General features: G+C 48.0%; 1 protein-coding gene and 1 long non-coding RNA gene across 3 annotated transcripts in view; one reads left to right on the top strand and one right to left on the bottom strand.

The window, feature by feature from the left end:
• LOC125961112 (uncharacterized) overlaps positions 1-15,355 on the top strand; it is a 72,649-nt gene that overhangs the window by 28,466 nt on the left and 28,828 nt on the right. Inside the window, exon 5 of the long non-coding RNA XR_007471429.1 lies at positions 7,296-7,418. This is a non-coding gene — a long non-coding RNA (uncharacterized LOC125961112). The remainder of the gene's footprint in view (positions 1-7,295; positions 7,419-15,355) is intronic.
• On the bottom strand, positions 11,461-13,352 carry DDIT4 (DNA damage inducible transcript 4). 2 transcript variants are annotated; one of them, XM_004273146.4, is made up of 3 exons: positions 13,192-13,352; positions 12,812-13,067; positions 11,461-12,539 (listed from the first exon to the last, which is right to left on the bottom strand). In XM_004273146.4, exons 2-3 carry the CDS (start codon positions 13,005-13,007, stop codon positions 12,046-12,048), a joined length of 690 nt encoding a protein of 229 aa, XP_004273194.1. In that variant the 5' UTR covers positions 13,008-13,067; positions 13,192-13,352; the 3' UTR covers positions 11,461-12,045. The 2 variants fall into 2 exon arrangements, with proteins under 2 accessions (XP_004273194.1, XP_033290047.1); XM_033434156.2 differs by lacking the exon at positions 13,192-13,352 and having other exon boundaries at positions 12,812-13,185.

Raw genomic sequence — 15,355 nt, 5'->3', positions numbered from 1 at the left:
CGTCATGCTTCAGCACCCAGGGCCTGTGGGAGTGGCATATCCCCCTCCCCGCTCCCAGCAGTTCACCAGGTCTGTGTCACAGAGGGGAAGTGCGGGAGCCCTGAAGAGGGAGACCTCACACACCCAGATTAACTCACTCCGTCTACAGCTCACTTTGGACTGTTTCCTTTCCAGTGATCGCGAACATTCTCCAGTCTACTTTCTTGTTTTTAACAGGAAAAGGACATTATCTAGGAAGACTAGCTGTTGTTAATTGACCACTTACTATGAGCTGGGCAGTCTGTAGGTATCATCAGAGTCTCAAGCATTTCATTATTGGTCTTCATTTTCTAGATGTGGAAGCCAGAGCTCAGAGAGGGGACTTGACTTGTCTGAGGTCACACTGCAAAGAATTGGCTGAGCTGGGTTTGGAACTCAGGTGTACTTGACTCCAGAGTTGTTTAGCCAGGGCCACACTCCTGACCACGCCCTCCAGCTGCCCACAGGTCTGGGAGGGCAGAGGGAGATCATTCCATCCCCAGCTTGAGCCTGCCCAGATCCAGGCACCCCCACTAGGACCCCTTCAATAGTGGTGCTGGAAGGGATAGAAGCTTTGAGAGGAGCCACCGTTTGCTCCACCCAGGGGTCTTAGGGCCATCACTTTCTTGGTGGGCAGAAGCCCAGACCCACATAGCGCCCATGGGAGGGGATCCTCTTGTGAGTGGGCCAGACATGTGCTACTTGGTGGGATTCGTGACTGGTCATCCCGCCTCATTTTTAGGTGGGCCCAGGTCTGCCACCTCAGCTCTCCACCCTTTCCCTTCCACAGCCACTCCCCAGTCTGCTCCAAATCCCTCCCCCGGGCCTCTCGCACCCAACCTGCCTTCACACCAGATGAGGCTGCACAGCCCACAGTGGCCACTAGTCATGAGTGGCTGTTGGGCACTTGAAATGTGACTAGTGCAGCCAAGGAACTGAGTTATCATGTTATTTAATTTTAACCAGTTTACATTTAAGCTTAAAAAGTGCTACTCCATGCAGTGCTTAGAAAACACAAGTATGTTTGGAACAACTTGAATGTGAGGATCTACTTTTTCAACTGCAAATTTTAGGAACTCTAAATACAGATCGTTTTCTGAGAAAAAGTTAGCAAGTGTTTTACATGTAAACTAGCCACCAGATCTTGAAGACTTAGTAAAATAAAATGTAAACATATCTCATTAATATTTTTATATTGATTATGTGTTGAAATGATAGTATTTTAATATATCAGATTAAATTTTTAAATATTATTAAATGTTTAAACTATTATTAAAATTACTTTTGCCTAATTATTTTGTAACGTAGAAAATGTTTAGGAACATTTTCAATTACTTATGTGGCTCTTATTTCTATCAGATAGTGCTAGTCGAGAGGGTAAACGTGTGGGTTCAAATTTTGGTTCTGTGTATCTTTGAGCAACGTAACCAGTCTCTCTGGACCTCAATTTCCTCACCTTTAAGAGAGAGATAATAGTAGTACCTCCCTCACAGAATTGTTCAGAGGAATAAATGAGATAATGTTTGTAAAGCGCTTAGCACAGTACCTGGCATATAGTAGTGCTCAGGAAAAAAACGACAATATTATTATAGGCTTCCATTTATCATAGCACCCAGTTGCAGTTCAATTAAACTCAACAATATTTATGGAGGGCTGCTATGTGCCTGGCTCTGAGGAGTCGATGAAGAACAAGCCAGATCACAGCCTCTGCCCTCGTGGAACTCCCATCCTCCAGGAGGGAGGTGGCTGCTGAAAGAAACAGGGAATGTGCAGGTAGTGAGTGCTCGGGAGAAAATGAAGCACGGAGATGTTGCTAGAGGCTGCTGTAGCAGGAGTGGCGAGGGAAGGTTCCCCTGTGGAGCATGACCGACGTGGAACCACCACGTGACGCTGTGAGGGAAGGGTGTTTCCGGCAGAGGGAACAGCTAGTGCAAAGGCCACTGCGAAGCCCCTGTGACTGCAATCTGTCTCCTGTATTGCACCATCTGCTTCACCAAACTTTCCACTTCTCTCATCCAACTCTCTCCTGGCCACTGCACTATCCCTGTGTTCATGGCAACCTTTGTAAAGCTGGTCCAACGTTATTCCCCATCTCATCTGCTCTCCTCTCTCCTGTCTGCCCCGGAAAACCTCCTCCCTCCTCTGGCCCTCCAGCTCAGGTCCCCTCTTCTAGGAAGTTTCCCCTGATGGTTCCTGTCCCCACTGGTCTCTCTCTGGGATTCTTCTAAGACTGAACACTTTGTTTTACAACGTCCCAGTTCCCATCTTGCCTCTTCATCTTTCTGGGGCAGTCATGCCTTCCCCACAGACTTGCCCCTTTTCCTAGGGCTGGAACCAGAATCCGGTCTTACACACTTCCTAGCACTCAGCTGAGCCGTTCATTAACACCTGTGGATTGCCAGGTCCTGGGAGAGGCATGTCTGCCTGGGCAGAGTGGAAAATCCCTGGCTGAGGAAAGGGCCATGGAAATTTCTTCTTAACGTTCTCCTTCCAGACTTGGACTTGCCCCAGAAAGCAGTCAAGCATTTGCCCAGTGCCCTGCAGGGCGGCCTCTGTTCTTCCTCCTGCCCCCGCCCCCAACCCACCCCAGGCTTGAACCCAGGGAACAGTGACAGGGTGGGGCTGGGGAGAGACAGCAGCTGGCAGCTGAGCTCTGCTGTAAAGAATCGCTCTTGATGTCATCCAGTCCCACCCCCTCAGTTCAAAGATAAAGGAACAAGGTCAATGGCAAAATCATGCTAGACTGCGGGTCTCTCCTCTCCCGTTGAAGCTCATTCCATTGCTCCATGTTCCTTGGTTTCCTCATCTGTAAAATGGGAATAATAATAACAGTACCTCCTTCATAGGAATGCTGATATGTGAAGTGAGTTAAAGATGTAGAGATAAATGTAAGCCCTAGGTCTGCCCTTCCTCTAGCCCCTTGGTGGAGTGTGCAGTTCCCATTCTTCCAGCTGCCAACTTCTGGGGGGACTTAAAAGAGGGTTTGAAGTTATCACCGGGGGCTGGCAGGTTCCAAGGAGGATTGCCCGGTGTCGTCTGTACACTGTGTGCACAGCACATCTGGCTCACATTTGTCCTGCTGCTTTTTAAATGTCCGTAGATGCAATTTTGGTGAGTAAAATATGTATTCACTTAACATTGTTACTGAAGTCACAGGTTTGTAATATATTTGCTCAGTCAGTGATAGCAAAAGTCAAAATTTTTGGAGGCTGAGAATTGGTTAGGGGCCACTGGGGCAGGTTCTCCAGTCCTCAGCCCTTCTCTCCTGGGAACCCAAGCCCCTCTCCTGTCCTCTGAGATGTGCCAGCCCAAATCAGCTCTACTATTCCGTCACCAGCCCTCAGATTACCCCCTCCCCTCCCCTCCCCTCCGAGGGAATGGGAATGTGGGCTGGGGGGAGGCCTAGGTGAGAGAATGAGAAAAGCTGCCTTCACATGCTCAGGGCTGAACTCTCATCCTTCCTCCTCTGGGAACCTGTCCTCACTCTGTCTCCAAATTCCTAGAACATATAGGATACTGCAGATTCATCGCCCTCATTTGGCTCTTTACACCTTACTACCTGTAGGCGTGGGTGCAGTGGGCTTGACTGTTGGGGTAATTTGGACGTGGGCTGAGATGTGGAGAGGCATAAAAGTGCTTAGAAGTATTGTGCACTGTTGGTGGGAATTTAAACTGGTGCAAATTGTATAGAAAACAGTATAGTGGTTCCTCAAAAAGTTAGAACTAGAATTATCATATGATCCAGCAATTCCACTTCTGAGTATATCCCCCAAAAAAGTGAAAGCAGGGTCTCAAAGAGATTTGTACACCCATGTTCATAGCAGCATCATTCACAATAGCCAAAAGATGGAAGCAACCCAAATGTCCGTTGATGGATGAAAGGTAAAGCAAAATGTGGTATATCCATACGGTGGAATGTTATTCAGCTTTAAAAAGGAAGGAAATTCTGACATTTGCTACAATATAATTGAACCTTGAAGACCTTGTATTGAGTGAAGTAAGCCAGGCACAGTAAGACAAATACTGTATGATTCCACTTATGTGTTGTATCTAGAGACATCAAATTCATAGAGACACAAAGTGGAATGGTGATTGCCAGGGGCTGGGTGGCAGGGGGGGATGGGATATTGTTATTTAATGGGTATAAAATTTCCATTTTGCAAGATGAAAACGTTCTGGAGCTTGGTTTCACAGCAATGTGAATATATTTAACACTACTGAACTGTACACTTAAAAATGGTTAAGATGGTAAATTTTATGTTATGTGTATTTTATCACAATTTTAAAAAAAAGTGTTTGGAAGTGGCTCCAATGGGCCTCTCCAGGAGATGGTGGATTTGAGATGTCATGATCCTTTCTGTCTTTCTTTTCTTCCATACATGTGCATTGAGAATTTTCTATGAGCCAGGCACTGTTCTAGGCACACAAAAAATGTAGGCTGACATTCTGTTAGCAGAGACAGACAATATATAAAATTTGAACCAAAAGGCTCATGGCTTCTCTTTGCTTTCCTTTACTTAGTGAAAAATTTACCATATTTACACTAAATGGGACCCTAATTATGGAGCTATAATTTATGTTTTAAAACTTCTAGAGCTCATTTTATGTACTTTTTCATGTGTGTTAAAATTTTTTTAATTGAGGTATAATTTGCATACAGTAAAATGTGCCCTTTTATTAGGTGTTCAATTCTATGGATTTGAAAAACATGTACTTAAAAAACAGTTTTATTGATATAATTTACATACCATAAATTTCACCTATTATATTAATTTTATTATATTAATTATTATATTACTAATTATGTAACAGTTATTATATTAATGGTTTTTAGTATATTCACAGAGTTCTGCAACTCTGTGAATATACTAATTTAGAATATTATCATCACCCCAAAAAGAAACTCTATACCTATTAGCATTCACCCCCAACTCCTCCCAGTCCCCCAGGCCTAAGCAACTAATCTTTCTATTTCTATGATTTGCTTATTCTGGACATTTCATATCCATGGAATCATACAATATGTGGTCTTTTGTGATTTGCTTCTTTCAATTAGCATACGTTTTTGAGGCCCATCAAATGTGGTAGCATGGATTATTACTTCATTTCTTTTTATTGACAAATAATATTCTGTTATATGGGTATATCATGTTTTGTTTATCCATTCATCTGTTGATGGACATTTGGGTTGTTTCCACTTCGATATTATGAATAATGCTGCTATGAAAATTAATATATAAGTTTTTGTGTGGACATATGTTTTCATTTCTCTTGGGTATATACTGAGAAGTGGAATTGCTGGGTCATATGGTAACTGCATGTTTAACATTATGAGGAACTACCAAACCATTTTCCAAAATGGCTCTACCATTTTACAATCCCTCCAGCAATGTATGAGGGTGCCAGTTTTTCCACATCCTTGCCAATACTTGTTCTTATTCACCTCTTTGATTATAGCCACTCTGGTAGTATGAAATGGTATCCCACTGTAGCGCTGATTTACATTTCCCTACTGACCAGTAATGTTAAACATCTTTTCATAAATGCTTATAGGGCGTTCGTATATCTTTAAAAAATTTTTTTTTTCACAAGTTTTTTTTGTTTGTTTGTTTTTGTTTTTGCTGCATTGGGTCTTCATCACTGCGAGTGGGCTTTCTCTAGTTGTGGTGAGCCGGGGCTACTCCTCCTTGCGGTGCATGGGCTTCTTATTGCGGTGGCTTCTCTTGTTGCAGAGCATGGGCTGTAGGGTGCGTGGGCTTCAGTAGTTGTGGTGTGTGGGCTCAGTAGTTGTGGCTCACAGGCTTAGTTGTTCAGAGGCATGTGGGATCTTCCCAGACCAGGGATCGAACCCCTGTCCCCTGCATTGGCAGGCAGATTCTTAACCACTCTGCCACCAGGGAAGTCCCTGTATATCTTCTTCGAAGAAATGTCTATTCAAATCTTTTGCTCATTTTTTAATTAAGTTGCAAGAGTTCTTTATGTATGCTAGGTGAAAATCACTTATCTTATATATGATTTGCAAAATATTTTCTCCCAGGCTGTGAGCTGTCTTCTTACTTTCTTGATTATGTCCTTTGGAGCACAAATGTTTTAAAATTTTATAAAGTCCAACTTGTTGATCTTCTTTTAAACTTGTATTTTTGGTGTCATATCTAAGAAATCATTGCCTAATCCAAGATCATGAATATTTACTCCTATATTTTCTTCTAAGAGTTTTTATAGTTTAGTTCTTCCATTTAGGACTGTGATCCACTTAAATTTTTGTATATATATACTTTAAAAAAATTCTGGTATTACGATATAATTTACATTCAATAAAATTCACCATTTGAAGTATACAGTTTAATTAGTTTTATCTTATATACTTTTAATCCTTCTGTATTGGGACTTCCCTGGTGGTCCAGTGGTAAAGAATCCGCCTTCGAATGCAGAGGACATAGGTTCGAGGAACTAAGATCCCACGTGCTGTCGGGCAACTAAGCCCACGTGCCACAACTACTGAGCTTGTGCACCTCAACTACAGCCCACCAGCCGCAAACTACAGAGCCCACGCACTCTGGAACCCGCGCACCACAACTACAGAGCCCAGGTGCCCTGGAGCCTGTGTGCCACAACTAGAGAAGAGAAAACCTGCACATCACAACTAGAGAGGAGCCCACACACCACAACGAAAGATCCCACATGCCTCAACGAAGATCCTGCGTGCTGCAACTAAGACCCGATGCAGCCAAAACGAAATAAAATAAAATTTTAAAAATCCTTCTATACTGTTAGATTTTTTTTTCCCTGGGAAGTTAGGGATAGGGAAAATTGAATGTGTGCCCATTTCCTCTTTTTTCTTATGCCCCACAGTTTTGCTTGTAAATGTATGTGTGTGATTATGTGGGAGCATGTGTGAAAGAGAAAGAGAGAGAATTTTGATTTTGACATCAGCTTCTTATGGGTTCCCACTTACTTTGGCTTTCTCTAGCAGCTCCATGGACCCATTTAATTATATATAGGTTGAATGAATGAATGCAGTAATCAAGTGACAGTCTATCAGTGTCTGCCCTCAGAGCCATCAGTACCACATGGCCACAGATGTTTCCATGCAGCTGCCCATTGTTGGGACTGAGATGGAGACTCCCCAGCTGGGCCCATGCGTGGACGTGTCTGGGTTTAATGGACTGTTTTCTAATTTGTGATTCCTTCATAAAGAGCCCCCTTTTCAGGATAATTACAGAGTCCTGTAATAATCTATTACTTAGGACTGGTTTCTGTTCCTCATGTTTTCGCAGCCTTCCACTGGGCTGCCCCAGCAGCATTGGCCACCTCCAGCAGTGAAAGCAGGGTGAGGCTGACCAGGACACCTTAACTGAGGAACCAGGAGAGCTCAGTGGATTGAGTGAAAGGCCCAGGAGGTAGGAGACCACACTTCCCATCTTAGCCCTGCAGCCCTGCTCACTGAGCCACTCTGAGCCTTCAAATTTCCTTCTGAAACATGAGGTCGACTTAAAGGAACCTTATCTAGGGTGCTTAATATACACTGGGCTTAGAAAAATACCACTTAGAAGTGAAGCAGTCTGAGCACATTAGCTCACAGTGATGTTTTTTACCAGAATTTATTAAGGTTACATATTGACGTGACTGTTGTCAAGATGATGACTTTTGAACGTTAGAGGAAAGGCGGACCAGAGGTGAGGCAGTCAAAGGTGGTCCCTATCACAGGGTGCCTGTTCCACCGCAGCCCAGGCCCCCCATCTCTTGCCCAGCCACTGGCTTCCTCTGCCAGTGGTGAACTCCAGTTATACCTTTATATATTGAATACATCATTTCCTCACTATTATCCCCATTTTACAGAAGAGAAACTGAAGGTGACTTGCTCAAGGTTATCGGCTGAGAAATGTCTGAGCCGGGATTTGAATCCAGATTTCACTAACTCTACTGCATGGTGGTCTTACGCATTAAGATACCACTTCCGTTCTAGGACCTCTATATTCCTCTAAACTAGGTGGCAGGCAGAGTAAAACAATGAAGTGTTTGTACCCTGCCCTCCTCTCTCCTTAGCCTAGAGTCTGAGGCTGGTGGGGGAATCTTGTGTTGTCTGAGCCCAGGGAGAGGGAGATGATCAAGCAGTCTGACAGCCAGGCTTGAAGGGAACCCAGGAGTGGGATACCAAACAAGTGCATACAATGAGATTGGAAAACTGCTGAATTTTCTACACTGCAATTGTGAAGGATGAGGCTGGGCGAGGGAGAGGGGAGTCATAAAAGGGCTGGAACTTGCTCTGGGCCTTAAAGGAAGGGAAGGTTTTCAGGCAAAAGAGGGGGATCACATCCCTGGTGGAGGGTACTGGAATAAGCAGAGTCTGGGGCTAGAGGAGGGGGCAGGCCAGGGGAGTGGTAGAGAGTGGTAGAGGCTGTCAGCCTGGGTAGGGTGAATAGGGCCTGATACCAAAGGTCTTCAAAGGCAGGCAGTGGAATCTGATAATAGGGAGCTATGGTAGGTTCTCCAGTAGTATTCTGTTGGGGTGGGAAATAGAACTAAGGGAGGGAGGGAATCCTATACAAAGGGAGGGAATCAATACAAATTTTATAGGCTAAATAGAACGATTTCTGAAAGCATTTTCCAAAATTGGATTTTATGTGGAAGTCTCATATGCTTTATTAACTTTCAGTCTTAGCAACAAGGGAGCCTGTTCCATCTTCTCTTCAAAAGCCCAATACCTAGGACAAAGCTCCCTGCCACATCTTAGGAGACCTAAGAGCCCTAACCTGGGGCTCTTTCTGTCCTATTTGGGGGGATTTTCTAGGTCTTTCTGTCCTATTTGGGGGTATTTTCAAGCCCTGTGAGGATGAGGAAAGGCAGTCTGGCCTCAGAAAAGGGCATCTTAGCTGAGACTTCGTGGGAGCCCAAGTTTTCCTCCAGCCTCGATCTGACCATCCAAGAGAAGGAACTTAGGAGCAGAAGCAAGAAAAACTACAGTTCTGCAGCCCATGGAACGAAAACCACAATCACAGAAAAATAGACAAAATGAAAAGGCAGAGGACAATGCCCCAGTTGAAGGAACAAGATAAAACACCAGAAAAACAACTAAATGAAGTGGAGATAGGCAACCTTCCAGAAAAAGAATTCAGAATAATGATAGTGAAGATGATCCAGGACCTCGGAAAAAGAATGGAGGATCGAGAAGATGCAAGAAATGTTTAACAAAGACCTAGAAGAATTAAAGAACAAACAGACAGAGATGAACAATACAATAACTGAAATGAAAACTACACTAGAAGGAATCAATAGCAGAATAACTGAGGCAGAAGAACGGATAAGTGACCTGGAAGACAGAATGGTGGAATTCACTGCCGTGGGACAGAATAAAGAAAAAAGAATGAAAAGAAATGAAGACAGCCTAAGAGACCTCTGGGACAACATTAAATGCACCAACATTCGCATTATAGGGGTCCCAGAAGGAGGAGAGAGAGAGAAAGGACCTGAGAAAATGTTTGAAGACATTATAGTCAAAAACTTCCCTAACATGGGAAAGGAAATAGCCACCCAAGTCCAGAAAGCACAGAGAGTCCCAGGCAGGATAAACCCAAGGGGAAACACACCCAGACACATAGGAATCAAATTGACAAAAATTAAAGACAAAGAAAAATTATTAAGAGAAGGAGCTGAGGGTGCCTGCTGCTTCCCGGTCTAGGAGAGGGTTAATGCTTACCTCCCCATCTAGCTCTTGCCTCCAAACACCAATGAGACTCTCTGTTCTGGAGCCAGACACGGCTTTTTGTTTTCCTCTTTGGGGGTCAGGGAAGCACAGCCATGAGCATTGGCCCTGATCTCAATTCCTGGGAAACTGCCCCCAGGTACCACCCAAGTGCTGAGCCTGCTTCACCCTCACCTCCACCCTGAGGGGCTGAGAGCGGGCAAGGTCAGCCATGGTCAGAAGAAGACCATCATTCAAGGGCTTGGGCCTCTGTTTACTAATCTGTAAAACTTCACTAACCCCCGCCCTACCCACCCCTCCCAGGGTAGCTATTAGGAGGATGTGCTAAGAAGTAAGGGCTCTTAAAACTACTCTGGGCACCCTATTCCTTGTTACCACCATTTTCAAATCTAGTTCTAAACGGTTCATTCATTTTGGGGAACAAGTCATCTCTACCAAAGAGATGCGAGTCTTCTAAACCATCCCAAAGTTCAAGACCCTGTGTCAGGATCCTGGATGAAAATGCAGATTCCTGGGGCCCTGCCCCGGACACATGTGGTCAGAATCTCCTCCAAGGCAGGGAGATATGTGTTTAATTCAGGCCCCAAGAGATTTGAGTATACAATCAAGTAGAAGAACTACTGTTTTACAGTTGGGCAAACAAGGCCTGTCTGAGACCAGGAAGAGAAACAAGGGAGATAACAACTCTCCAGAGGCTGGTGTGGGAGGACTGGCCGAGAGTCACTGGGAGGGAGGAGTGGGAAGGGCCTTGGCCTTCATCTGGCCCCATCCCAATTTCACCGATAATGAAATTGGGGCCCAGAGAGTGCGATGAGTCCAGGTCACCGAGAACATTCATGAAGACAGGCCTGTAGTCTCCGGGCTCTTGAAGCCCTCACCACACCTCCTACATATGTTGTGTGTTTTGCTCCTGCCTGGAGGTCATGCCCCTCTCCGAGCCCTAGGTTTTGTGTCTAGTCAGAGGCTTGAACCAAGTTAAGTCTTTTTCAAACTCCGTTTCTTAATGCTCCTGCTCCCTAGCCTTTTCATATCCAGAGATAAAATGTGTGATTTTCACTGCAGAACAAATAGAACTGTGCCTTTTTTCACAAGGAAAAAAGCCTCTTGCCGTCCTTTAAGTGCCTGGAAGGACCTTGGGCTCAGGAGTCCTTTGTACCAGGCCCTTCTAACCCAGGGCAGCCAGGTGAGCTCTTTCTACTGAGACTGTGGCTCTGAGAGGTCTGACTCACTCCCTATCTTCCAGGGCTTTCCAGTGCTTTCCCTTGGTAGCCTCAGCCAGCAGAGCCAAGGGAGCCTGCGTTTTTGACACAGATGGCACTCAGTCTACATACCTCCATGACCAAGCTGGCAGGCAGCCCCAGAAAGGGACAGAGAAACACACAGCTGCACCAGAGTGTGATGAAACCCACCTTTTCCAGCACCCATCCCCCTCCCTTTTATTTCATGGCACTGATGAGAGGCAACCGTTTTAACAAACATGATTTTTTTTATTAGAAAAGTAAAAAATATTGCATAGGTCTTAATACTTGAACATCAAGTGTATTCATGAACAGCGAGTATCTTCATGTAAACAGTTCTAGATGGAAGACCCAGATGGTACTCCTCTGGGGGAGGGGTTCCAGCCCCCACCCCAATCAGCCCCATCCCCTCACAGTTCAACCCTTCACTACACATCCGGGGATGGGCCACACGCAGCTCCCAGGTGTATTTTTTCTTCAAGTGTCAAAGATCCCCAAGTGATCCCAACACCCACCCCTTTCTCCTCTTACATTCATGCGTCTGTAAGATAGCTGCCTAGAACAGGTCAGTAGTGAAGCTCCAATCAAAAAAAAAAAAAGATACAAAAACAACAAAGAACAAACATTTGGTCCCTTCAGACCATGATACACACAAACCACCTCGATGACCCCCCCCCACCAGAGCCAGCTACCGTGAGCACACATCCCTTGCAGATGCCAGTGCAGCCCAGCTGCTCTCATGGCTCTGTCACACCACTGTTGTCTTAACTGTCAGTAACAATAAAAATAATAAGGTACATGCTACATACACATCCAGCCAGAAGCCTGGTTGGCCCCTAAGCCTTTGTTTCATGCTACAGTACTGAGGGGCAGCGTGTGAGCCCAAGTGGGAGCCACCTGTCCACACCTCAGTGAGCTTCCTAGGGAAACACCGTGTTCCCCTCACCTTGACCTTCCTCCCCACAGGTGGCTGTTGTCAGTTTTCTAACGACAGGCAGCAGTCCCTCAGCTTCTGCCTGCCAATGTCCACCCCAAAAGTTCAACTGTCTCTGTCATGGGGTCAGTATCGGCCCCCCAGACCCAAGTTCAACACTCCTCAATGAGCAGCTGCTCTGAGCTGTACAGCTTCTTTTTGATTACTCGGAAGCCTGTGCTCAGCGTCAGGGACTGGCTGAAGCCGGGGACGAAGGGAGAGTTGGCGGAGCTAAACAACCCCTGGATCTTGGGCCAGAGGCGTGAGTCCAGGCGCAGCACGAGGGTCAGCTGGAAGGTGGGCACAAGGCTGGGGTCGAGAGCCAGTTGACCCACGCTGTGGCAGCTCTTGCCCTGCTCTACGCAGACGTCTAGCAGCGCCCCCCGCAGCCCGCACGGCTCGCTGTAGGCCAGGCGCAGTAGTTCTTTGCCCACCTGGCTCACCAGCTGGCTGGGCATCAGCAGGCGTGCAGGGCGCCGCGAGCCCAGCCGTGCCTGGGCCAGGCTCTCCTGCAGCAGCTGCATCAGGTTGGCACACAGGTGCTCATCCTCGGGATCGCTGAGCAGCTCGAAGTCGGGCAGGGACACCCCATCCAGGTAAGAAGAGTCTGCAAGGGAAAGCACGTAGGGGAGGCAGTTAGAACAGCTCTGAACGGGGAGGTGCTGTTTCGCTAAGAAAGCAGCACTCCTTCCCACTCTATGCCTCAGTTTCCGCCCCACTCTCGTACCCTATACTTCAATGCCCCTCCTCTGCCCGCCTCCTTCCACAATCCGGATTCTGATGGGATAGGAAGCCAAAGTGGCTTTGACTCCTTCCAGCGCGGTGCTTTCTCACCTCCCCGGCCCCTCTATTCGCGTCCGGCTCCCGCCCACGGCTTACCTTCCTCCGGCCCAAAGCCACTGTTGCTGCTGTCCAGGGACTCGCAGTCCGAGCTCTCCAGGCTCGCGCAGCGGCCGAGTGCCTCTTCTCGGGCCGCCGACCCCCAGGCTGAGCGTGGCGGCTGATCTGGGGTGGGACTTCGGGACAAGGACGAGGACGAAGAGGACGACGAGAAGCGATCCCAAAGGCTAGGCATGGTGAGGACGGACGCCAGGACGTTTGCAGATGAGCTCAGGGTACTGGAGCGCAGAAGACGCTGTAAGACAAGAGCGGCGCGGGCCCGGCGTCAGTCTGGGGGCTGCTCCAGACTGAGAGCGCTAGGATCCCCACGGCTGAGGCCTCTCCGGGCAGCGACCAGCACACAGAGAAGGGACACTCACCAGCTACTGCGGTCAGCTAGAACTGGGACAAGTGCGTGCGCGAACTGGTGCCAACCCCCGAGCTCTGCCCGGACCTGTCCCTTCTCCCCACCCGTACCTCCCTCTCGGCCTGCCGCGGTCCCTAGTACCAGCGCAGAGAGACCTATAAGGACTAGTGGGGAGAGGCCACACCCCTTCCGCGCCGCGGCCCAATCCAGACCCGGGAGTGTGGCCCACCTCGACCAATGGGCTCTGGGCGCACGTTCGCAACGTTCTCTCCTGCCCGGTGACAGCCGCCTGGCCCCGCCCCCCTTGGGCCCCAGAAAGCACCCGGCCAAACCCGCGAGCCTCGGCCACGCCCCCTTTCTGGAAAGGGATCCGCGGCGGCTGCAGCTGCCAAGGTCCCCGAGGGCGGTCGCGGCAGGGGAGGATCTAGGAAAGACTTGTTTATTATAGGGTCGTATTGCTGGGGGAGGGGGTAGGCCGCGGCCGCGCGGGGGAAGAGGCAGGGGAACTTGAGGGGGGCAACAAGCAGGGAAGACGGTTGCCCCCAGCATCTGAGAGCCTGCGAGCTCTGGGCACAATTGGGCGCACAAGTGGATGCCAGTGGGACGGCGGCGCGGGGAGCAGACGTTAATCCACCGGCCCTCGCGCACGTACCCCACGCTAACCCTTCCTTACGAAGGGTCGGGTTATGGGGGTGGGGTCCAAAGACTGGGCAGCTCCGGGCACCGTGCTCCCTCTTCCTGGCGGCCCCACCTGCCCGCCCGCTTGTTACTCTACAGCCCCAGGGGATGGATTAATTGGGGGGGTGGGGTCCGCTCCCAGCCTCCAGCTGCCTCCAAGGAGGGGCTTTGGGAAACGTGGTTAAAAGACTATTGATGGGCCCCGGTTCCTAGCGCTTGGTGCTGGAGCTGGGAGCCATATCAGAGGGACACACTGACCCACCCGCCGGCCCTAAGGACGGACAGAGGTGCGGCTGTGCCTCCCCCGCCCGCTGCGGCCGAGAGGCCCCGGGCGTCCGCCGGGTCCTAGCGCCCCTCTTCGCCAAAACGCTTTGTGTAAAAGAGCCAGAGAGTTGCATCAGGACCGAAGACCTAGATCTCCGGAAAAGCCCCGGAGTGAAATCGCTATCCCCTGTTTCGTCATTCAGGAGGGGCCACAGAAAATGTGACCCGACGGCGGTGCTCGAAGACTGACAGAGATTGCTGAAGGTGGGAAGGGGATCGGACGGATTCGACCTTTATTTATTTAAAGATATATCAATCTGGGTCACAGGATCCTGATGGAAGAGAGAACCAAACTTACATCAGCCGCTCCCGTCCCTGGGAGGGCCAGAGCCTAACCAGATCAGACTGGCGGGCGTCTCCTCGGGGCAGACTTGCGCGTGACAGAAGACACTTGCCGCCGGAAGAGTCCGGCCGCTGCCATCCACACCCCCTCCCATTAAAAAAAAGAAAGAGAAAAAAAATATAAAAAAAAAAAAAAAAAGAAAGAAAGAGGCTGGCCCGTGGGCCTTCTGGGCAAACCAAGACTTAGAACTGTGAACGACCAGAATCAAGCCCTGCACCCCATCCCCTTTTTCCAGATGGGAGAACCATCTCTGCAGACAAATTTATGGATAAAAAATAAATTAGACGACTCAGATTGGGAGATATCTTAAAGACTGCTGCAGAATAGAATAGTCTGTTAGCTGCTGGTGCTTTCAAGGCCTGAACACTGGCCCTTTCTTCCTATCCTCCAAGCTCTAGTCACTTGCTGGGAACCTTAAAGACACCAGGTCTTGGCAATTAGGTGAAGTGCTTGGAGGACTGAGGGTAGATGACATCCTCTTGAAATCACCCTTTACTGAGGTGGGAAGGAAAGAGTTGGGGTGACCTGTATGGGTGTGTCTTTCTGTCCGGACTGAAGATCAGGGAATTAATCCATCAAGACCATTCTCTCCTCCCAGGCTGACTGGGCTGGGGACATCTGAGACAGCAGGATATAGACTTAGGGTGTTTTTCTTCTCTCTCTCTCCGCCGACCCCGCATGAAAAAAAAATTCAGAAAAATGTGGAACACTAATCTAAGAAAAATAGAGGTTTTTAAATAGAGGTTTCAGAAGCAAAAGAATCCGTGCCATTTTGGAAAGGTCAGTTTACTAGGAATCATTCATTCATTCAATAAGTAGCCATCACGGAAGA

Source organism: Orcinus orca, chromosome 14 (genome assembly GCF_937001465.1).
Source record: "Orcinus orca chromosome 14, mOrcOrc1.1, whole genome shotgun sequence".
In the NCBI taxonomy this organism is placed as follows: domain Eukaryota; kingdom Metazoa; phylum Chordata; class Mammalia; order Artiodactyla; family Delphinidae; genus Orcinus; species Orcinus orca.
The sequence above is the reverse complement of the archived record's forward strand: the minus strand, read 5'-3'. Positions and strand labels throughout refer to the sequence as shown.